Source organism: Astatotilapia calliptera, chromosome 7 (assembly GCF_964374335.1).
Source record: "Astatotilapia calliptera chromosome 7, fAstCal68.1, whole genome shotgun sequence".
Taxonomy (NCBI): Eukaryota; Metazoa; Chordata; class Actinopteri; order Cichliformes; family Cichlidae; genus Astatotilapia; species Astatotilapia calliptera.
In genome coordinates, this window is record NC_137428.1 from 47598835 (window position 1) to 47624386 (window position 25552).

A 25552-nucleotide genomic window follows, 5' to 3' on the forward strand; every position below is an offset into this window, starting at 1 on the left:
CTCAGACCTAAAATTGAACATCTATAACACAGAAGCAAACATCTTCACTACCAATAACACTGTCAGAAAATATTATCCCTCCCTAAAATCTCTAAACTTGACAATCGCCACAGTCAAAGTGGCAGAAAAACACTCAGGCTCCACTGAACCACTCTCACAGCTGTACCTGTACCACTTGTCTCACAACATAAACACTTCACCAATGCATCATTTTCTACCCACAAGGTAAATATTTCACAATGCTGCTGAAAAAGAACCTCAGCAAAACTTTCAGCTATTCCACACATGCAACTCTAACACAACGTAGGCTGACAAAATGACTCCTGGAGCCATTAGATGCGAGACAGGTGTGTTTGTAGTGCTGCTATGTGAACATTATTTTGGTGCCTAAATTAAATTGGCATTTGTTTTAAGTGCCTCCAAAATATTTTATTAAATTTAAACTCACTCTGTTGAATATTTTAGAGAAGTTAAAAACATTAGCAGAGTCTTAGCAGAGAAATAACACTTAATGATAGCTTGAATGCTTTGATAAATACATGCAGAAAATATTTCCATTTTCCCTCTAGCAGCCTCGAAAATGATCTGCATTTATTTTTAAAAACCTATCAATCTGCAGCGAACAAGGTTAGCGCAAGTAGCCTTCATTACTTTCAATGAAAAGTAATAATTCAGTTGAATTCTTCCCACATGGCTGCAGATGGCTACTGCAGAAATATATGCCTACGATGTAAAATATCAGTGCAGTCAAAGCTGTTTCACTGGTTGTTATTTTGTGTATTCACTGGAGTGCTCGGGTGTTTTGTTCCAGAAATCTGTTGACGTTGTAGTGAAATTCATTGTTGCTTAAATCTTGTCAGCTGATCCACCGCTTTAGTCCAGACTAAAATATCTCAACAGCTGCTGCATGGATTGACATTTAGTGCAGACATTTTCCTGCAGCAAAACCAGCATATTGACATTTACAGTTTGCAAAGAAATGTCAGAAACACCAACATGGATGGACTGCCATGAAATCTGTTGCTGCAGAAATTTTGTTGACTGACAACTTTACTGAATAATCTGACTTTTCACGTATTAAAATTGGGTAATTGGGTGTTTTTAGCACTCCCCATTGGATTCTGCCTATCATCACCTAGTTAGTACAGTCATTGTTAGCTTTGTAACATGCAGCTAGAGAACTACCGTGACTGCACACAATCTCGCAGTGCTGGCCCAGTATATCAAAGACTGGCAAAGCTACTGCGACGTCATCCACTGGTTTATGAAGTCTCATTTTCTTGTTTTGAAGCGTCAAAGCCACCATGCATGTTTGTTTTTCCCAGGACCACATTTGGACAAGTGTAGAGAGTGCTAATTTTAAGTTATCAGCTAATCCTAACACTTAGCACATCCATAAATTATATGGGTTTATCACACAGACATAGAAGCCAGCTGAGATACCAGAAACATAAGAGGAGAGATGACACTAAAAGAATAAGGAAGAGAAATCGTTGGGAGAATTCTAAACCTCTGATGATTAAGCAGACACTGTCTACTTAAGAGCCAATTAATCCTTCTTATAGTAGTGAAGATGTAGGTATGTGGAATTTTAACAGTTTCTTAGCTTATTTTATCTGGACTGGGAATAAATATGACATTTGTTCAGTGAGGATTGTGGGATGAGCAGAAATTCTTGATCTTTCTATGGACTGAGCTATTAATGAAGCTATAATGTTATGAAACTGTATGCACTGTACATTAGAAGTAAGCCAAAGAGCCAAAAGAACGCCACCAGTGGAGATGTCCACATCCATCGAGCCAACTTCTTCAGCTGAGACTGAAGAAGTAACATGGGTGAGTGACGAAATGTTTCTCCCACTGAAAACGGTACGTCCAGATGAGCAGAACCTGAACATGCATCAAGACAGTCAGTTAGGCTAATTTTCTCTTCATTTAGTCGACTGATAAATGAGTCGCCAGGAACATTCCTACTTAAAACGTAAGTTGTTGTTTTTTTATTCTAGTAGAAAAACACATGACATGCAGCTGGTGTTCATAGTAAGAAACATCAAAAACAGATATTTGATCATTTCTGGAGCTGACTGTATTCAGGATATCCAGGAATGGCATCAACACGCTGGTCCAGATATTTCAGCTGCCAGTGAAAAGGACTAAGGCCACTGCAAGGCCTCTCGTTCTCAGGTATTACATTAAAACGCACTCATTTCATATTCAAAAATGTGGATGAAAAACTTCAGGGGGATAAATGACAGCATGTTGACATCTACAATGACTAGAAAAGTGCAGCGGGCATCCTGTCACGACATCTGCTGTTAGTACATGTATATCAATTCAACATTCATTATACTTTGAGAATGAAGCCACTGTTATTATCTGGGTCATCTGCAGGAACATTTCCTGACAGCACTGCACAAAACAGATCACTTCTTGTTTGACACTTGTCCACTTTCAAATCAGCTATGACGTTTTGGCCCCCTGCCTCTGCTCCTGACTCACTAATTATAGCCACTTTTCACCAAGCTGAGGAGCAGAGTGCCTATTAAATGTCTTATTGCAGAGATAATGAAAATATTATGCATTAGCATAAACAGGAATGGCACTGGAATTGAGCCCTGTCACTGCTAAGAGCTAGTGGAAAAGTGAACAATGCTCATGCTCATTGTAAAAGCGCCTGCACCGACTAAGAATTTGCCTCAATACCCCAGTTTGTGCCATCACAGCAAATAAGATTCACTGTAAGCTAATTGAAAAGCTGCTTGAGAAAGGGAGGATTTTAGGAGGCTATTTAGGGGGCAAAAATATGTTGCAAACCCCCCCCCAAAAAGACTTACATGGATTATATAATAAACATGGACTGCTGCATGAGTAAAGCATTCTCTAAGCTCGTTTTGTGTTTTATAGACAATAAAGCCACAACTTACTTTATAATTCTCGTTCTCACACAGTAAGAGGAAACAAACGTAGGACACACATCAAGTGCCAAGTGAACATAATCAGCATGGAAACACGGCCCATCTACTAGGTGCTCTTCAGCTGTAGCTGTGCTACGTGGGCGAAGGTCAAAATCAAGAGGTAAAGTGGAAGGAAAATGTGTCACTGGTGCCGAATCCATAACGCAAGCAGTTATTCCAACCCTCAAAGCACCAGAAAAAACTGCCTGCAGTACACAAGGTTAATAATATAATGCAATACTTTATTAAGCCCAGTTGGCAAATTCTACTTTTGTTTGGACTCCTACACATCGGCTCTGCTGCAGTGGGTTTGGGATTCAGTGGTTTGTTGAAGAGTTTAATGCATCCAAAAATTTAATTAAGCTCAAACTTGTGTGTAAGATGAACAAGTTTTCATTTGAACAAGTTATAGGTAAAATTCTTTGTCCAAAATAATGTTCATGTTAATCCTAATATAAAAGCAAATTCATAAAAGGTGATAGATTATCTCAAAACAAATGATTTTATAACTTCTAATGATGGACCAGTACTAGTCCTACACTCCAGGGTGAGTTTGTGATGTTACATTGTCAGTCTCCTTGACAATGTAACAGCAGAGTGATGGGTAACATTTGCTTTGGTTTTGTTTGTAGTATCTGATTCCACCATCTCTTATCCTGTCTGTCCTGACATCATGTGGACATGGGAGACTTCCCCTGTTCAAACAAATATGAGGGCTGTGACTAAACACAGCAGGACTGGTTCAGCTGGTGAATACAAATATGCCAATGACAACAACAACAACAACAACAACTGTAGAGAAGACGGCATGAATAACTGAACAACATCACACCGATGATCATCACAAAAAGCTAGTGTCATTAACTTTTACAAACTAAAATTACACACTGAATAAATCAACAATTTTACATGGAGAATATAATATTTATAATAGCATAAAGAAGAAAAATGAAAACTGCCACAGAGACACAAATGTAAACTAAATATTAATATTTGTTAAGAAGTGTCTAAGGAATACTTTTAGAACTGGGCACTTACAACTAACAGATTTGGACACTTTACATGTTTTAATATTAAGGGCAAGATCAACTTTGTGGTTAACATGACAGCAGCTCAAAGAAAGCCTGGAATCACTGGCTAACTGCATCTTCATTGTAAAGCTATTCCAAAACAGTTTGGGGGGTTTTGTTTGTACACACTAAGGCATTGTGTGCATGTATTCATGTTTTGATATTTCAATTTATAATGAAGTTATTATTTTGGTGCTATGGTGGTGCGGTGGATAGTATATATTCCAAACAACAAGAAGGTTCAGGGTTTAAATTTGCTTGGCCTTTCTGTGGAATTTGTACGTTCTTGCTGTGCCTGCGGGTGCTCTGACCCAAACACATGCTCATTAGGTTATCTGGTATTTCTAAATTTGTGTAAATTTGAGTGTGAATGCTTGCCTGTCTGTCTCTCTGTTTTAGCACCACCTCTTACACTGGGTCAGCCAGGAAAGGCTCTTCACTTTCACTTGATCATATTTTCATTGATTCAGTGGAAATCAACCCTCTTGCCCCTCAAAAGCACATGCACAGGTTTATTTATAGAGTACCTGGTTGCCTTGGCAGGAAAAGCTATGCACAACTTCACAACCATGACGTACCTCATGCCCTTTTACGTTCTCCGTCATCAATCTGGTCAACTGTATTTTAAAAACACAATTTTATTTCTGCTCTTCAGCCATTTTTTTTAAATTAGTGCCAATCATGTCATACACAATCAAGTCTATTAAGTCTCCCTCACAGCTCTGATTGATTGATATACTTTTTAACATCCAGCTTTTACAAGACATGAATAGTACAAATTTCATTTTGCTTCACTTCACAACCATCTGCCTCCCCAGAGGGCCACAGAGGTTATAAAAGTGGCCCTGACACTTAATTGCAGCTCCATCAAGTAGCAGGATTGAGATTCTTCAGCCCTGATGAGCCATTCTATCTTGATTGTGGCTGTATTTGGAAGGGTGTAGTGATGGTGGGGAGTGAATTGTGCTTTAATAGAGATGTCCATCACAACCAATCACAGACAGCAGACAGAGTGGCGTCCAACTCTTTTGCTGCTGGTAATCCCACAAGGAAGGGCCAGCCCCACCCCTCCCCAGCCCTTAAGTGACTGCTTCAGGACATTTTGTTGCTATGGCAACATTGAGATGAGGCCATCGTTAGCTTCAAATAAGGCCCCACTGTGATGCATTGCATAAATACTGCTATACAGCAGTGGGATTTTGAAAAAAGAGGAGATTTGTGTTTACTGCAAGAAAACACCAATTCTGAAAGTGGAGAGCAGCTTTTAGCCGGACAGCAAGATAGTCGACGTGGAGACTGACAGCCTGGCATGCTAATGGACAGAATTTCTGCACTGCATTCACATTCAAAACACTTCATAGGGTCCTGACGGGTCTGTCTACAGGAGGCGAAGGGATTTTGGATGTGTGTGAAAATGTGAGTGTGTGCGAAAGTTTCAATTTAATCAAAACGGCCAAGTAAGAACAAAAGAAAACAGCCAAGTGTTTAAATAATTAACTAGCCCAAAACGAAATAAAATATCTGTAATTTTCAAGAAGGAGTTGCAGCTGCACTGAGAGAAGACAGAAAATGGGGATTTTCCATTGAAATACACCGCTGTAAAGACTCATGCAAAATGCAGCTAACTGTTGGTGTTCTTGAGCACTAAGATATGGCAAACATCCTTTATTTTTCAACTGAGATTACTCTGGTAATCTCAGTTATAAAACATATAACTTACGTGTTGCACTGCTACATTGTGATTTTATTAAATACAGCTTTCCAAAATAATAATTTCATGCATTTTTTTGAGATTAAGAAAAACAACAACAAAAATAAACAAGTTAAGTTTAGGTTTTTCCAAAATTGTGTCTGATGTAAAGCATGGCACTAAAACACTATTTGGGTAACTGCCAGCTTTCACTTATAACAAACCGGTTAGCTGATCTATCTTATTACCCTTGTCTTTCCATCAGCCCCTTTCACAAATAAAATTGCACAGAAAAAGCATAAAAATGTCAAAAAAGGAATAAAGAACCAGGCAAATGTTATGACAGCTGACGCTTCCACTTATGTCCAAGAATTATGGATCACAGTCGACTAAATCATTCATCACCCTCTTTCCCTCTCATCATTGTCTTCATTCAGGGTCTGGGAAATAAAATCCACTGTGTGTGTGCAGCTTTCCCTTCACATCTGCGGCACACAATTAACGAAATCAGGTAAACATTACGATATTAATCGAGTGCAACATTAAATTCCACCCCTTGCCCCATGAGCTGGCCTCAGCTGCAGAGGCTTAGTATCTAGTACATTTAACAACCCTCATCTAGTAGAGTCAAGTACCAAGTGGCTGCACCAAACAGCCAGGGTTAAAGCATGCTGGAACGATCCTGCTGCAAGTAAATAAATCTCATAGGCACATTATACATAACAACATTAAATGAGTTCACATTTGGCATGCGGTAGCCTGGCGTACCTTTTCACTAGAGCTGGGCGATAGAACGATAATGATATGTATCGCGATATAACTTTTACTCGATAGAGAAATTAAGCTATCGCGATAGACCTCGCCGCTCTTGTCCTCTTAAAATAAAAAAAAAATAAAAAAAATAAAAGTTTAGCCAATCCAAACTAAGTAGCGCAGAGCCGAACCAATCACAGCCGCAGCGTCACGTCGCGTGACTTGTTACGTACAGCACAAGTGCCAAGCCGCACGTGTGTTTGTTTGGGAAGCAGCCAGCGCGTAATGGAGGAAATGAGTGCGCCGACTAGAAAAATCAACCGAGCGTGACCTTAAGAGAAAACAGATGATGGTTTCAATGCCGGAGAGATTGTCGAACGGAAGAGCCAAAGAAGTTCCGTAGTGTGAAGGTATTTCGGCTATTTCAAGTCTGACAAAAAACAGAGTAGCGTGCACTGTAAATGTGCCGAAAGCAAGTCTGGAAATACAATAAACTGGTGCATGCATCACACTGTGCGCCACGTTATTGTTTCGGTGAAATAAATTTCTACAATACTGTTACTGTTAATTCTACTCTCTGCAGTGTTTAAATGCTTACATACACACAGTTACTGTCCCTCCACGACTCTGTTCTGCTTCTATGCCCCAGCTTTGTTTACTTTTTCCCACCGAGGCTTCTAGACTTCTGATTGGCCAACATTTCGGTACGGTTAGGAATTTAGCGCCACCTGCTGCTTTGGCATGTTCATAGCAGCGTTTTCCTTCATTTCTGCCTTTATGTGTGGACAGGATTATTTTTTAAAACGAAAACGGAAAATCTCCGTTTTCAAAAATACCCGTGCACGTGTGGACGTAGCCTCAGTCTCTGACTGGAAGCGCTAATTCGTCATTCGGCTTTTGTCAGACTAAAGTAACTGTTAAAACTGTTTGAAAAGCTCAGCTATACAACAAGGAGAGATTGAGAATTTCCTTTTAGTTCTCAGTTTATTTGATATTGACAAAAGTTAGTCAGTTTTGTCTGTTCTTCTGTAACACAAACTAAGATTTATTTTTACAATTAATATTTTGTTTCTAAGTGGAATTGACAATTTAGTCTGTTTCGTTTGTTCTATTTTGAAACTTAAACGCTTTAGCGGCTGCCTTTTGTGTAGTTTGCAATATTTGCCTTTATTTTTTTATTTCACATTTTACTTGTGAGCAACGGCACATTTAAATCTTACAAATATAGTTATTTGGCTTATATCGTGATAGATATCGTTATCGCCTGAAATGAAAAAAACATATCGTGATATGAAAAAATCTCATATCGCCCAGCTCTACTTTTCACTCACTCTTACTCCATATATTTAATGTCATCCCATGGTTATTTACCATGTTAACTACTCACTCTTCTAAGAAAGTACATTATTGACGTTAATGTGAGATGACTTTTGGAGATGAAAGATGGAAGAAAAATGACAAAGATGAGAGATGATGATGAGTAAGGCCTGCTCTGCAAATGACATTACCATAAATAAAATCATTAATTATAGATTTTATTTTTTTTGAAAGCAACAGTCGATCTGTACCTGCAGTGCAGTAGAAGCTCTCTGGTTTGTAAAATCTTTGACAAAAGGAGGTGGAGGTGACTGTGGCTCAGTGATAGACCAGGTCATCTAACCAATTGGGAAGGTTGGTAGTTCAAGTCTGCATGCCAAAGTATCCTTAGGTAATATACTGAATCCGGAGTTGCTCCTGATGCATTCATCAAATGCTAGAAAGCACTTAGATGCAGAAAAAAAGTGCTTCTATGAATGTATGAATGGGGTATGTTGTATAAAGCACTTTGAATGCACATTCAGAACAGAAAAGCATAAGAACCAGTTCATTTACCAATAACTTAAATGATGAGATTCATTTAAGCTTGCAAGACTACTAAAGGTAGAGGTTGGAAAGCAACTATGACAGCGTGACAATCCATGTAACATCTGCTAACATACTGCAGACTGCTGCTGACCAAATCCACAATGAGCCATGGTAGCAGCATAGGTCAAGCTGGTTACTTTGCCCAGCCGCAGAGAAAACAAGTCCATAGGAGCTCACAGAACAAATCAATTTTGGTGTTATTCTGAGGCAAGCCATCCCCCCCCCACCGCAATGCAACACCCACCTGTCAAATCCCACTTTAACCCCTGCAAGTGATGTCCGCAACATATTGAACAAATAACGCTTCTGACCAGTTCTAAGATTTTACAGCAGGAGACACACAGCGAGCTTCTCGTTCACATCTATTTAAGAAAGAGGGAGGTTTTGAAAGTGTTCATGTTTCCCCGGGTAACCTATAAATCATTAAGGGGAGAGATGCATAGATTTCACAGTTTAAGATACACAATGTGGTAGAGGGGCATAAAAGGTATAAAAGAGAAACTGCACACTCACACAGAGACAGACAAAACCACACCCACACAAATGTTGTAGGCTTGAGGCCGACTGAGGTGCATTTGATTAATTCACTTGGAATAATGCCTCGAAATGCCACACAGTAATACCAAATTGCTCCCAGATCTGACATCACAGGACCCTCTGACATTTAACAGGACTAAATAAAAGCCATGGTCTCCCACGTTTAATTTAGGTACTATATTGTGTTAATCCAGGCTATTTAAAGTGGTAGAACCGCATCTCTGAGCAAGAACGAATACATGTCGACACAGTCTTAGAGTATAGAGTTAACATGTGGGGCAGCAGCTCTGGCCTAGCCACTTTCAGCAGCACAAAGTTAACTCTGTATAATGATAATAATCCCAAGCCACTCAACACTATCAGAGCCTGCAGGTGGTGCTTAGGTTAGCAATGACAATGATGCATTAGCAGGCAAAGGCTAAATCAAGCCCTGTCTTAGCAGAGAATCCAGCTAAATTTCTGCTACTTCAGCTATTTTTTAGCATGCACCCCAAAAGAATAAATTATCGCCAACATGTTATTGAACAACGGGCCTGAATTTTTAAAATATTGTTCAGTTATCTTGAGTCAATGAAAACGAATGAAGTTAAAAATGGTCTTTAAAAAAAACAAAAAAAAAAACAAGACCCACTGACACTGTAATCAGTAGATTACATTCTACAATCCAAATCAGATTATTCACACAAGACCAGATCTAAAAACACATTAAGTACACATCTTCCTCCACAAGAGGTACACTGCTCTGCAGCTATATTACAGCTATATTAATGGAACAACTGTGAGCTTAAAAAAAAAAAAAAAAAAAAAAAAAAAAACTTTCACAGCACAGCAGAGAAATTCAGGCCCTAAAAATAATGCCGACCCTGGTTTTGAATCTCAAGTTTCACATGTGGCCATATTAATTTACTGCATACACTATAGCCCGAATCTAATTTTAAGAGCAACTGCTGATGACATACTGAGAGCATGGGCCTCTTGGCAAAACGCAGGTATACAATGGCACTTTATGTCTCATCACTAGGTGGAGAGAGAAAGCTAGTCTACCCACTGCCACTAAGCAGAATCACTCCACTTCTGCTCCAGCCTACGCTTCCCTTGCTGAGTCCACTGAGACTGTAGTGAGACAGAGTTTCTTCTTGTTTGGATTTGCCAATGTGGGAAGTAAAAAACGTGAAAAGGAAATGTGTTGTGGTTCTCCCATTTGTCCTATTTAACTGTTTTCTTCCACCACAGACTGTACTCAGTGCCTTGCACTGCCGTTTATGCCACACTATATTTGGCTTCAAACTGTCACACAAAGTGCCACTGAAAGTAATTATTTTGCAAGACATATGCACCTCACTGGGTGTTTTTGGGTTAATGAAATGCACTCATGACTCTAACTCTCTGCTTGATACAGATACATTAGATTGATAATAATCTGTTCCTTCAAAGCCAACTCTTATAGTGGTGGATATAATAGAAAAGTGAAAACTGTGGTATATCCACAACCAGCATAGTTCATGGAGAGCCCAATGATCTTACCATACAACCACAAACATGATGCTAAAATCATATAGAAATATAAAGATTAATCATATCTGAGTAAACAATTTGTTTTTAAATCTGTCCGAAATGAAACATAAACTGTAACCTTTTAGCATGTTTCCCACACAAATCAACCTCGTCATGGATTTACAGTGGATTCTTTCATTACACACAAAGCTGTCTCAGATTAGGTGGGATTACAGCCACGCTGCTCACATGGACTGAGCCAGCTGGGGTGTCATGTGAGACCTGAGAGACTGGCATGCTCAAGGGGTTTCAGTGACACACAGATGGAGAATGGAGAGCAGGCTAGTAGTGAAAACCTACATATCAGCTCTGGAATGGAAGTGTGGCCTCAAACTGCTGTTTGAAACCTAAAGAGATTATACACTCTGTCCTGTGCAACTAATTCTTAGCCTTCTGCACTTGAGAACAACAAACAGAAAAATGTGAATCCACGAACAGTATTCTAATAGTGGAGAAAATTAACTCAATGCATGTTCCGCATCAATTTAATGGCTTTACTAAAAGTTTCAGATTATGCTCAGACATGAAGTCAACAGCAACAGCAGCGCTGTTATTGTGTCCACACTGTAAAGACAAAAAGTCAGAGCAATAAAGTTTAGATGGCATTTGTCAAAGATGTTAGTTTTCCTTCATGAAATATTTATGTTTTATTGTACTTCTATTACATCCAACAGAATAGCTGCAGCAGCTAAATGGATCAAATAATTCAAAAATGTCTGAAGCAAAATGCACCTGCCTTTTTATTACATTCAAAGCCCACATTAGGCATATTAGGCATCTCATAATTTATTATAACTAAGGCACGGTCAGGATCCTGTTTCTTGACTTTTCCAGTGCCTTTAATACCATCCGGCCCTGTATGCTTCAGGAAAAACTGAACAGGATGGAGGTGGACCCCTGCCTGGTCGCTTGGATCTCCGACTACCTCACTGACAGACCACAGTACGTCAGGCTGAAGGACATCACGTCTGACACTGTGGTCAGCAGCACAGGAGCACCACAGGGAACTGTGCTGTCCCCTCTTCTCTTCACCCTGTACACCTCTGACTTCTGCTACAACTCTGAATTATGCCACATTCAGAAGTTTGCAGACGACACAGCCATCATGGGGTGTATCTGGGATGATCAGGAAGAGGAGTACAGAAGTCTGGTGAGGAACTTTGTCGCATGGAGTCACACAAACCACCTGCAACTCAACACCTCAAAGACTAAGGAACTGGTTGTGGACTTCGGGAGGTCTAGAGAAGGTCCACTGCCGGTTCAGATAGAGGGGGAGGAGGTGGAGGTAGTCAACAAGTACAAGTACCTCGGGCTGTGGGTGGACAATAAACTGGACTGGTCATGCAACACAGAGCACCTGTATAAAAAAGCCCAAAGCCGACTGTACTTCCTCAGGAGGCTGAGGTCTTTTAACATCTGCAGGAAGCTCCTGAGGATGTTTTACCAGTCGGTGGTTGCTGGAGTACTTTTCTATGCTGTGGTGTGCTGGGGGAGCAGCACAGCAAAGAAGGACTCATCCAGGCTGGAGAAACTGATCAGGAGGGCTAGCTCTGTGGTCGGCATGAAGCTGGACACTCTGGTGACAGTGGCAGAGAAAAGGACACTAAAGAAACTGATGGACATTATGAACAATGCTGGGCATCCTCTGCACACGGCCATAAACAACCAGAGGAGTCTGTTCAGTGACAGGTTGCTTCTCCCCAAGACAAGAACTAACAGACTTAAAAACTCCTTTGTCCCACACGCCATCAGACTGTTTAACTCCTCTCTGGAGGGGAGAGGGAGGGGAAACAGGAGGACAAAGGAGGGGGGAACAACTAAGCTGTAGTGCCTCTTCACCTCACTGTGCAATACCTTTTGTAAATAGTCAACAGTGCAATAGACCTCAATACTCGAAATGTGCAATTCATTCACTTGTATTTTTATTTTTTATTCCCATCTATTCTATTTATCCCCTTCGTATATTTTATTTATATTGTCTCTGTATTTATATATGTGTGTGTGTGTGTGTGTGTGTGTGTGTGTGTGTGTGTGTGTGTGTGTGTGTGTGTGTGTGTGTGTGTGTGTGTGTGTGTGTGTGTGTGTGTATATATATATATAATATTCTGTAACTCTGAAACTTCCGTCGGTGCTGTGCTTTTTGGAAATCGAATTTCCCAGAGGAACTCACCCGAGGGATTAATAAAGTTCTATCTAATCTAATCTAATCTAATCTACTTCTTATACGTCTTTGTGCCACTAATAAATATTTGCCAGTTTTTCCATAGGCAATATTATCTTACCAGTATTCCCTTTGCAACTGTGTGATTAATTTACCATGCATCTTTACAAAAGAACCCCTGATGGTCGTAGGTTGCTCAGTCATACAAGTGATTCCTATTGTCTCCTACCTTCGGAGGCCAGGGCTAAACCCATTCTTCGCTATCAAGTGGTCAACATCTTTGCTCTTCTCCAGTGAAAAATCAACAAAGAAGAAGCCTTTGAAGTCAGTGGCCTTTGAGAGGTGCTTTAGGCTGGAGTCCATCCCTCTGTATGTTACCATCTGACTCTAATAAACCCATATCCACTAAGATGTCAGGAGAAATTTTAAAGGATGCTGCACAAAACCCATCTCACTGTAACTCTACTGTCTATACTCTTCACACCTGATCCTTTCACAGCACAAGCTACACCTGAATGAATGCAGTGTACAAAAGCCCACCATCCGCCGCTTTCTCAAACAGGTTCAGCCATCAAACCTTGAGTGCACTCTCTGTGTCCCTGCTACATAATAAGACTTAGATTGTCTATTTTTGTCCCCTCATTTACTCCCGCCTGTCATGAATTAAGCAGGCTGAAACAAGAAGAAATTAGGAATTATAAGCAGCTTGACATTTGGACACAGGTTTCAATCTAAGAATGTGAAATTACCCTGCCAGTTTTAATATTATGCACAATTTTGATCCAGACTAAAGCAGAATACTGCATTTCGTTGCCCTGTACCTGTGCATGTGCAATGACAATAAAGTTGAATTCTAGTTGAATTCTAGAATATACTGCAAGTAAACGGAGTTAATTTGGTCAATTAGCTCAGAAACATTACTATCATGATAAAAGTGATGGTGATGTCTTTTTACTTCTGAGTTTTGCATTAAGCCTGTGTGTTAAGGGTTAAACCAACATGGCTATTGCTAATATGTTAATAGGAGAAGCACGCTTTTTACCTACCAACAAGAATGTGATATGCAGTGAAGAAAAATTAAAATAAAAAAGTGATATTGCTTCTTTTTTACTGGCTGGATGGCTAGACACTGTGCTAGCTGTCATGGGGAAAAAGGCAGGGGTCACTCTAGACAGGCTGCCAGTCTGTGAACGGGCCAACAGTCAAACAATAATTCGTGCTAACACTCACACCTACAGTCAAATTCAAATCACCAATTAACCCAAAGCACATAGGAGGAAGCCATGCCATGCATGTTCTCCCTGCATCTGTAAACAACAAACAGAGTGGATTCAAATAATCCTGATGTTCCTGTGATGAGAGTCAAATAAAAGACAAACAGAACTTATTTGCTCTTTTCAATACAAAAGAAAAAAAAAAAAAAAAACAGTGATATCTTCGTCTTGTCTGCAGGGCATGTAAGATCTTGGTGAATTCTGGTGGTGACAGACTGTCACTTTTGTTTTCCTATGTACATTTGAAATCAGGATTATTACTTTCCTGTGGTTTTTAGCCTTTGTTGTGAGAAATTGCTGGCATCAACAGTTAACACATGATCCTTTACTACATCATCATCATCAAACCACAGTGTCAAAGAAACCACAGCAATGACAGTTCTCTCTCCCTCTTTGGTGCAGTCCCACCCCAGTCTGCTGTTGTGACAGCCCGACACTTTGTGACATAAGGGCATCCTCCCTGAGAGAGGCTTGTGGGAAATTCATTTTGTCAAAGTGTCATTCGCGTCAAACATCCAGCCACAGCAGTATGTCAGGACTCAGGAGGAGAGGACAGCTAGAGACACGGATGACACATTCTCCTGGAGAATCCTCAGATGGGGGTGGGGGGGCTCAGTCAGTATGGTACTATACTGTACTATAGAAAAGTGTGTGTGTCTCTTTGTGTGTGTGCCTGGATGATAAATCAACTTTTGTACACATTTAATCTGCTTTCAGGTTCATCTCATCTGAAATGTCTTTTATGTGCTCAAAAGTTTGAGTGACAATTGAGCCACCTTTCTTGCCCAGTTAAGAAAGGACAACTTTATTTGTCATACTGTGTCGCTACAATCGTCTGTTGAATAGAGCAGTTCTATATCTTCTGTGAGTGTGAAGAGGCAGAAATCCAAACTATTACATATATTAGCAGCACTGCATCATCAGGGACATTCAATATTTCAATTAGTCTAGAAAGTGTCTATAAAGTGTCATCTGTGTCACCCAAAGTCCCCTAGGTTATGAAATAAACACAGAGACTACAGAATGCATTAGCGCTGAAATGAAACACATAAATGGAAATAATGATGGATGGATATTATTTTTGTTTATTTATTTGTATGCTCTTGGGTTTCTTGCAAGAGCAGGCCACTCCTCCTAAGACAGCAGTAAGGAAACCAGCAAGTCTCTGTGATATTATCAGTGGTTATATCTGCTATATGTGATCCTTCTTTTACCCATCAAACTCTCCCTACAGTTATTGCTGCTTTGACTTCAGATAAAGTTTAACACTAAAAGCTGGTAAAGCTTTTATTCCTTTACCAGCGAGGAATCCTTTCATGCCAATGTTTTTATGAGCTAAACTAAAGGTGATGGGGTTAGCACCACCTTAATAGATTGCCTTTTTGCTGAGATTCATTTATGATACGCAATATTCATTCCACGTTTCGAGATTAAAAGACAATCGCACAGACTTTGCTCTCTAAATACTTGAGAGAGGTTAGAGGGTCACTCTCGAATGAAACCAAAGTCAATTATGGGCTGTTGGAAGTTGTTTTATGAAATGACTCTGTATGTATATACACGTGTAAGTGCAAGTGTGGTAGAGCACTTTGTCTACGTGTGTGTGTAGCACTGAGGAAAAGGCTTTCAGACGATCTGCTCCATTCACCCCCTGCTGGGCTACCAGCCCAAATCCATTTATATCCCTGAGCCGTTGTGAGACTTACAGAGCTGTAGACATAGACCCGTGCGCACAAGTATACACAAAATCCTCCTATGCAGGTTAAGTGGCCACGGCTGCATATAGTCTTGTGTCTGGGTAATTCAGCACATACAGACTTGTGACCGACAATCTGTGTCATGACCTTTGTCACGTCAGCACTGTTTCTCTACTGTTTTTTGCTTCTCTGTTGGTTTTTGCTTCTCTGTTGGTTTTTGCTTCCATCCAAAGAACCCTTTCTGTAAATGCTGCAAAATGTGATGTTACTTAAATGCCAACTGGTTAACGCATCGAACTTTACCCCCATAGATGATATACCCGCAGAAAACACACACACACACACACACACACACACACACACACACACACACACACACACACACACACAGACATGCACAAACATAAGCTTTCACGCTCACCTCAAGCCTCCATGGCTGACTGAAGTTGCTAGCTTATGCTGGATTAGCGGACCAAACAGAGTGTAGTTAAGGACTTCCTCAAACACCAAATGAACACCTTGTCATTTGAATGTAAACACACCGGATCAGGCAACAGAAAGGGGTGTAGTCTGACAGAGTCAATGGCCCGCCTGTTGGCAGGTGAGAGAATCATTAACTAGAGCAGTGTAAGCAAGGGCACAGTAAACTTTCACTGAAGCATCTTTAAAAATATTATTATAAATTCTTCTATTTCACTCATACATTAGTATTATCTTATGTTTAGCAGATGTCATTTAAGCACTCTGAATTGCTAAAGCAAACATTTGACAATTGTAGAGGAGCTCATAAAAATACGTGTTTGTGCTGTGTAATTTTACGGGAGTGAAAACGCATGATTCACTCCGTATCACTTTTTCCTCTGTGGAGAACAAGCCTGTATTCAGTGCTCTTCCTCCTAACCTGTAAAAAATCCCCCTTTACAACTTAACTTTAAATTTAAAAGCATTTTCTCCTTTTATCTCCTTTTGAGAGGAATTTCATCATTTTACTCAGTGGTCAGTTTTCAGGCATTTTCAGCTGTACAAAATAAACCCTCAGAGGACTAGAAATCTAAACGAAGAACTTAAATGTAAATGGGAAGATAGAAAACATGACCCAAGATGGCGGACATAGATTTGTAATCAGTGTAAAAGAGGGAGAAATAAAACTGTAAATAGTTTATTTCCTGCAGCTATCCAGCTTGTTTGTATGGCATTATAGGCATGCTGGAATGCATTTATGCAGAAAAATGTCAAATTTAACTTGAATACATGAGGTGATTAGGCTACAGGTGCAATACTCAGAGAGTGACTCAGAGTACTTTACCATAAGAGACCAGAGTGGGAGTGAATAGCGATGGTTAGTTTGTTTTTGGAGCTCATGGCTATTTCCTGAATTCCCGTGTACTCTCTCCCTTTCTCTTTCTCTCTTTGCCATGAGCTGGATGATCTGACAGGTCATTGACCTGCCCAGTGGTCTGAGGTATGAGTCACTCATCAGCTAAATCCCCAACGCAGACCTCGCCTGCTGCTTGTGAACCAACACTGGCAATTTTACATCCACTATGTGTATATTATAAATAAAGATAAAGATGTAAGAATTACACAAGCACAAACTTTTTATAGTGCATGTACACTTGCTCAGATACACACTAACCTAGAACTAAGAACATGTCATACATTCAATGTTAATCATTTTATTTAATATTTAAAATATGTTCTCATTCTGTTCAATCACAGAGATTCTTACAGACTCATGGAGAATCAGTATTTTGGTAGTTGAGCTCCAGCAGCCTTCAGATGTTAGACAGTATTACAGTATCTGACAGAAAAAGAGGTGTAGGGGATCTGTTCTGCCCTCGGGGAATTGGGACTGATGGTGTTCATTTGAGAGTCGGTCACGTCTGAAACCTGGTGATAAATGTAATGAACTCATTCCTGCTCCAGGAAGCGTGGAAAGAGACACAGCACAATCTTACATAACCATTGTGTGAATTTGAGGCACACAAAACTGATTGTTTAAATACACCAGTGCTTCTAATATTAACCTTACTTTAAGAGTGATCTTGGGAACCTTGAATAGCTCAGTGCTTGAAAATACTACTCCAGCTTCTGTCACACTGACCAACAAGCCTAACAAACCTCTGTTAGTCCACACAGGCAGAACCAGTTTCTTTGTTCTTTTAAAACAACATTCCAGACAAACCAGTGTGGCTACAAACTGCTTTACAAAATCATAAACCCACTTACAGCTTGACTTAATCAACATTGCACAAGGATGGATTAAACCACAAAACCATTAAACATACTGGACCAAAGCCAGTCCCTGTATTAAAACAGTGGGCCTAGCACTGAACCCTGGGGGTCACCAAACATGAGAAACAATGAAAACTTAAGATGTAAGTTCAAATCAATAAAACTGCCATTTTAGAGCAAAAGATAGCAAAAGCCAACCCAACATACACATTAGGGTGGTGATACCATACCTGCATGGTGCATGGTAAAAAGGATATCCAGGATGAGGTATGTGATTGCAGTATCCCGACTGATTCCACATGGTGCTTCTCTTGTTCCACGTGATGACAGTTCACAAGTGTTCACAAAGCTTTTTCTTTCCCCCTTCTACTTTAGTGCTGTGGAATCAGACTTAGGCTGCTGGGAGTCACATTAATTAGTGTCAGTTCTCTTGTCATTTTAGTGGCTCCATGGGGAGAGAAGGAGAGGTGCTGGCAGGTCTGATAGCTGAGAATACTGAGAAGATGAGGTGAAGAAAATCAGTAAAAGAAGGGACCCCAGACAGGGATGTGATGATGTCAGGTGAGTCAGGTCTGTGTGGTTTACACACCTGGAAATGAAGTCTGCGCCTGCTGCCCCCAACCTCCCTTGACAAAGCTGTAACTACTCAGCAGAATGTACAACGACTGCCCCAGGTGGAGTCTGACATCACAGGTTACTCCTTTAATCCTGCCTCTAGCCAGTCATTTTCCCTCTCGTCTCAGGTGTAATCAGGTATAACAGATGTCTGTGAGGTTAACCTTTCTGAGTTGTATCCTGTTAAATCATGCGATAAACCATGTGTCACCACCTTACATCTCAATGATTAGTAACGTACCGCCAGAGTTTTCGACCTCTCGGGCGCAGATCGACATGAGACAGTTAAGGTAAGCAGCAGATTTCAAAGACATCTCTTCTTCCAGCAGACGCTGATGCCAAATGGGAGCAGTTCATGTCGTTTACACATGCCTCTCCAAAGTTCACACGTGCCACAAATCCATTTCTTCTTGATATGAGCGGCTTAAAATCCGCAGCACCAGCGTCCCTTCTCGGTATGTAGTTTGTCTCGGAGGCAGCTGGCGTAGACACAAGTGCTTATTTCCCCAATCACAGGCTTCCCACCGGCTCTCCAGCCTCACGAAACAACAGCAGTGCACAGAGCTGAATGACTGAGCATACTCACAGAGAAAAGGAGAGAGAGAGAGACAGGGAGAGAGAGAGAGAGAGAGAGAGAGAGAGAGAGAGAGAGAGAGAGAGAGAGAGAGCGAGAGAGAGAGGAGGAGATGTCGTAGTGAGAGTGTGTGAATCTATAATGAGTGAGAGAGCGAGAGAACGAGGAAGAGGTAAACAGAGCGGAGCTGCATTCCTTTTCCCGCCTCATGTTCATCTGGCAGGATACACACTGCCGAGGAACAGAAAGGAAACCAAAGAATCTGTGTGAAAGAAAGGACGAGAGGAAATGTTAAAGGGAGGGAAGAATGAGAGATCGTGACACTGTACACATACAAACAAGCAAAATAAATAAATAAATAAATAAATAAATAAATAAATATGTGAAAGCCTGAATGTGAAATGTAAACACCTTTCACCTATCGCCCTGCCTTTGCCAGGGAATTGTGATTATGGTCAATTTCAATGTGCATACTTACAATAAAGTACCGTACACTGGATTTGAAAACTCAGGCCAAAAGAAGCACTTCTGACAAGGCAGCTGACTCTATGTGCAGGATTTACTTTTAAGGAAATAATATTGTATTTTGCATATATTCATTTTCTCTGCTTTTCTTTTTAAACATACTTTAAAAGGTTTGTAGTGCGATAAAAACCACATAAGGGTAGCATGACAGCTGTTTCATTTGATTATACAAACATTATGTAAGAGTAGGTAAGGGATAATATGTACTGATTTTTGGGGTAGGGATAGCTCAGTAGGTAGAGTGGTGGCCCCATGATCGGAAGGTCGGGGGTTCGATTCCCCCGAACAGCTACCCTGAGTTACCCCTGAGCAAGGTACCGTCCCTAACCACTGCTCCCCGGGTGCCCAATGGCTGCCCACTGCTTCACTGAGTGAATGGGTTAAATGCAGAGAGGAATTTCCCCACGGGGATCAATAAAGTACACCTTCTTCCTTCTTCTTCTTTTAGATAACTGGACATGAATAGCTTGAGCTAATATAATATACAGCTCGTTCTCCTAACAACAAATCCTGTAAAGATAAAACACCTTCTGGGGCCAACTTTCGTGTTTCTTTGGTTGAAAGAATGGCAGACGTGAAATGTAAAAGTGAGGTCAGAAGGCAAATGTGGCATGATCTTTGGATGCAAACTGTAATGTGATATTTAGAATCCCCAAATATGATTTCCTATATTCCTATATGTTGTAAATACATGCAATGGCAGTAAGAAACATAGCTTTAAACAGCCTTATATAGCATTAATATCACTTTGACCTTCAGATGAATTTATTGATTTTGAAGGTTAGGTCAGAGGTCAAATTTTTAAACAGTACTTTCTCCTACTTGGTAGGAGGCAACAAAAATGTGTACAACTTCTGTGTTTCTTCTGGTACTGCTGACAATGAGCATATTCTATCAGAAAGCAGGCACTATTTAAAAAAACTGGTTATTTTTACACATTTTAATATATTGATATATAGATCCACAAACTACTTGTTATAATGCCATGATATTAATGTTGCATTTATATGTATCCCATCTAAAATAAAAAAAAATAAATAAAAAAAATCTACTGAGGCACCAAAAAAGGTGTGAGATTATACAGAGAGTACAAACTGGAGGAGAAGCCAGACAAATATACGAGTTAAAAGTGGACACAGAGGTCTGTTTTAGTCCACAGCAGGTTATTCACAGCAGCTCGCAACCTGACTCAAACAACCCAATCAGAAAATGAAGCCTGAGGGTGAGAGGTCACCCCTGTGGAGCTAAACAGGGATGTGCTGTCTCCCCGGAGAGGTGGACTACTCCAGTGCCCTACTAAGCAGAGCACTGCCATGACCCTCGTGCAAGGACAACTCGGCTGCACCGGGGGGAAAAGCTGGTGGCACAGGCGCGTAGCTGGCAAAAAGGCAGTTTCATTCATTGCAGGTCAAAGTCCAGACATGTAATCTGATATGAAAAGAGAGTTTGCAAAGTGAGGTAGTGGATTTTAAAAGCTAAACACCGTAGCAACAGGATACCCTTGTGAATATTTGTTCAAGCCCTGATAATTTGATGACATAAGTTGTTAACTGGTGCAAAAGCATGACATGAACTCTTAATAATAAACAGATAATAACACCTGAAATCTGTTTGTTATGTAATGAAATTCATGTTTTCACATCCATAGTCATTCATTTATGGAATCTCACACCCTGCCTTAAGAATCTTACTATCATGTTGCGTCACTATCCTTTGTAGCAATCCATCAGCATAATGAGTTGTTTTACAAACTTTTGGGATTCACGTTGCAGGAAATAGTTTCCAATTACAGGGAAAAACCCACAAGTTTTTCAGCCACCTGTGTTATAAGCATTTATCACAAACAAAGCAACTTTACAGTGCTATCAAAATGCATGATTTAATATGTCCAAGAATAATTTTATTAATTTAAATCAATAAAAACAAACCTATTCAGCTTTTGTAGATACTGAAACTCATGCTGGTCAATGTCTAAGCAATTCATATGATGACATTTAACTTCAGTAACAGTGTTAACGCCTGGAAACTGCTCTAAATCTGGCACATTTTACCAAGTAATGTGACAGGTTACACAGTATTTGCTGCATGGTGACCTCTGACATCATTTAGCCTTAAATTTATTCACACAGCCTGAAGGAGCAACGTAATCTGTGGAGTAATTTGCTGGTTATGTCATGTTTCTTTGCTGAAGTGAGAATGCAGATAGGAAGAAGCAACAAAGCTTTGGAAGGAGGTAAAGTGGCGGAAGTGAGGGAGGGAGGGAAGAAAAGATCTGGGCAGGGAGGGACTGTGAAGAGTGAAAACAACAGAGGGGGTGGGCCAGGCTGTCTCCTGCTGTTTGTTTTTAGCATAAAATTTAATTCTGGCAGAATCTAATCAAGCTAGGGAAACACAGGGGACCCTGATCCTTCCTTTTCTCTGTCCTCCTCCGTCTCTGTTTTTTCCTCTTGTTTGAAGGTGCAGGTGGACTGGTTTTGTTAGTCTATCCTCCCACACACGAACGCAGACAACCATGAAAGGTGGTGCACATCTTCGGCACAGATGTACGATAAACTTAAAAAAAAAAAAAAAAGACATTACGGTACACATTTGTGCATATACGCGTGTGTGGATAAATACACACCGATGCCTCACAAAAATAGACAAATAGAGAAGTCTATAGGAAATGCAGTGCATGCACATACAGCACACATACAGAGGATGCTGTCTGGCAGACATTTGACAGCTGTGTTGAATCATTATGTCAGTGGGTGAGATGGCAGGAGCGTGATTGTGCCTGTGGTTTGGCTTATCTGGCTTTCACAGCCAAAACCCCTCTATTACTTTAAAACACATATACACACACGCGCGCACATGCACACACACACAATCTCCCAAAACACCTCCGCCTTCTTATGCCTCTTGTCAAGGTCACAGCTGAGCCCATATTCCTGAAAAATTCTTAAAAACAACACTCAGCTACACACTTTTCATCTTTTTCTAAGTGCAAACTGCCCAGGAGTACAAACATAATAAACTTAGTTGGTGGTCAATACCCTTGATTCAGTTTTCTAACTTTAAAATGCAACACCGCTGCACATTTCCACCTCAGAAATGATGCTTTATTTTTACACACACACACACACACACACACACACAGAAAAAAAAAATAGAAAAATCAAATCTATTCCCATGAAATAGAAAATATAAAAAGAAAATTGTAGTAAATAGTCCATCTAACAAGATATGCACTCATAATCCCTGCACTACTGTCCCCTCACCAGCAGCTCCTGCAAAATTTAAACCATTACTCCCACTGCCGTCTTAAAATGTTAACAAATGCAAGTTTAATTTTGGCCTTTTTCCGGCACTTTCTCCCACGCAAATGCTTGCTCTCATTCTGAAATACGACACAATCTCTCTTCGCTTCTACATTTTTTCCACCTCACCTGTGTTCAGATACTGCCCGGTGGGACTATTACCTTTCTCAGGGGGACTAGATCAATCATACCGCTGGCCAGTACTCATGGGGACTCAGCTCCACGTGTCTGGATGAAATACAGGCAGATTGCAAAAACTCTCTCCATACAAACAGAAGATTATTAATGCCCAGTTGTGTATGCAAGGGTTGGATCGACTTGTTAGGAACGATAAAAACTGGATAAATTGCAAGTGGGTATACTGTTATCTGGTTCATATATACCTGAATGATGTGCTCAACTGTCTTGGGAGAAGCTTTGTGAGCTCGAATGATGCAATAACTTTGCTGTGTCTGTGAGTGTATCAATACCCCAAGGGATCTTTTGATCCAGATTCTTCAATCTTTAGTCACATACACACTCAGAAGACACAGTCATACTATTAATACACCTCCCCCAAATTCCTTACTTTCATCATGCCTTGAAGCCTCGCATCTCTTGATCTCACAAGCTGTAATCTGACACTACAATTAGAAGAAATTGCGGTTCTGATCCAGAGTTAAAATAAGCAAGGACTAAGCAAAGACATTTCTTCAAAATGTTTGAATATACTGGACATAATGATCTCTGTGTACCTGATTAGTACAGCATGCTTTGGTGCTGAACAACAAGAGGTTTACACAGTATAAAGCACATCTCTTGGCTTTACCTACAGTGGAAGAATATTAACAAGTAGTTGGAATATTTGCCTGTAACAATTGTATGAGACAGACAGACAGACATACACACACCAACTGTTATTGGCTGTTCTAAAGAGTCAATCTTAAAATGCTTGGTTTGAAAAGAAGAAAGTTGCAGCAGACCACAGTCCATTGGCCGGTACTATTAACAGAAACTCATGTGGTCACATATTTAGCAATTTAATACAATGTCACACTAGTCACATAGGATCACTCTTTATTTACCTCTTTTTTGATTTATCATCTGAAATGTCTTTGTGATTGATTTGCCTTTATCAGTAGACTTGGTGTTACAGCAGGGCGATATGACCAAAAATATTTATCACGATATACATCTGAAAATTTGCGATAACGATATAATTGACACTAGACAAAATACTTTACAACTCCACAATTTTATTAGTGCAAAAAACCCCATCAATGTATTTTCACTTAAACAAGCAGCTGTTTTCAAGTGCATTAAAGTTATATAAAATTTGTAACAGTGCAAATTCCTTGCTGACAGTTTAACCAAAAGGCATTTCCAGTGGAAATTGGCCGACATATCCTCAGCATAACCATGTATAATATCCACAAAACTTAAAAAGAGGTTATACACACACAATACGGTAATATTATGTTGAAGCACAGTACGTATCACTCCGCGAGGCGCCTGCCAACGATAGCCGTAATGCTGCGACAATCCATCAAGCGGTGCGGCTTCGTAGCTTAGCAAAGTCATACTGAAACATTTGACAGATTTTCGAGTGCCGTGTACCACATAACATCGTTTTGAGGTCAGTAAACACAACCAGAACTCATACATAAAGCACACGGGATTATAAGGGGCACCATCGATTTTCAGAAAAATCAAAAGGATTGATTTTAAGTGTGCCGTATTTTCCAAACAACACGGTAATAACGACGGCCCGCTAGCATGCTCTACCATAAGTAGTGCTTTGTTGTTTATCTGACGGACGAAAGCTAAACCAGTGCCACACCACTGAAGTTGAACCATTTTTACAAACCAGTTCTGGTTCATCCGTTACATTCATCGAACCGCTTTCGTCCTTCTTATTCTGCGTCGCCGCCATGTGCATATGTAAACATTAGGGGTGCAACGATACTCGTATCGATATTGAACCGTTCGATACAGTGCTTTCGGTTCGGTACGCATATGTATCGAACAATAAAAAATTTGTAATTTATTTTATCAACTTTCCTTCTGATGATGCTGTCTGTGTTGAGCGCTCAGTGAATCTGCGTTCGACTACTCCGCCTAGGCTGCACTGTCGAGCGCAGATCCACTGAGCGTTCAACACAGACAGCATCGTCAGAAGGAAGAGCGCAGGGCAAGCTAGCGAGACAGAAGTTAAGCTCTCCTTGCAACATGGCAAATTGAATCTCCCCCACCCTCATTCAGATCTGGCGTTTGGAATTATTTTGGTTTTCATGTGACGTATGACCCTGAAGGTAAGCGCGTCATGGACTAAAGTAAAACAGTATGTTGGATGTGCCACGCAATGCTCAATTACATGGGTGGGAACTAGTGTGTTAGCGCAGTTAGCTCGTTAACGTGTTGGCCGTCTAGCCCCACGTAGGGGTAGCTCGTTAACGGAGATTTGCCGTGTTGTGGCGTTAACGTCATTTCAACGAGATTAACGCTGACAGCACTAGTGGGAACACAACGAATATGACTGCACATTTACGCCGACATCATCCTAGTGCAAAGACAAGTGGAAGCAGACAAAAACAACAAGCATGCATGCTACAAACTTTACCCGAGTCATTTAGACAGCCGTTAGCACATGATTCTCCTTATGGGGACCTGATATGTTTAATATTGTGGCGAGCTCAGACAATGAGGAGACGGAGGTATCGTTTGGTCTTG

At 40.4% G+C, this 25552-nt stretch overlaps 1 protein-coding gene across 11 annotated transcripts in view; it reads right to left on the reverse strand.

Moving 5' to 3' along the window:
* Nucleotides 1-25552, reverse strand: part of LOC113026380 (pleckstrin homology domain-containing family A member 7-like) — a 150312-nt gene that overhangs the window by 95476 nt on the left and 29284 nt on the right. The window contains exon 1 of one of the 11 annotated variants that reach the window (XM_080303765.1): nt 18061-19010. The exons of 9 other annotated variants lie outside the window; for them this stretch is intronic. In XM_080303765.1, the coding sequence (XP_080159891.1) occupies nt 18061-18131 (71 nt within the window). In that variant the 5' untranslated portion in view covers nt 18132-19010. Of the gene's footprint in view, nt 1-16016; nt 16155-18060; nt 19011-25552 lie in introns of those variants that run through there. One more of the 11 variants, XM_080303766.1, reaches the window with a different exon arrangement.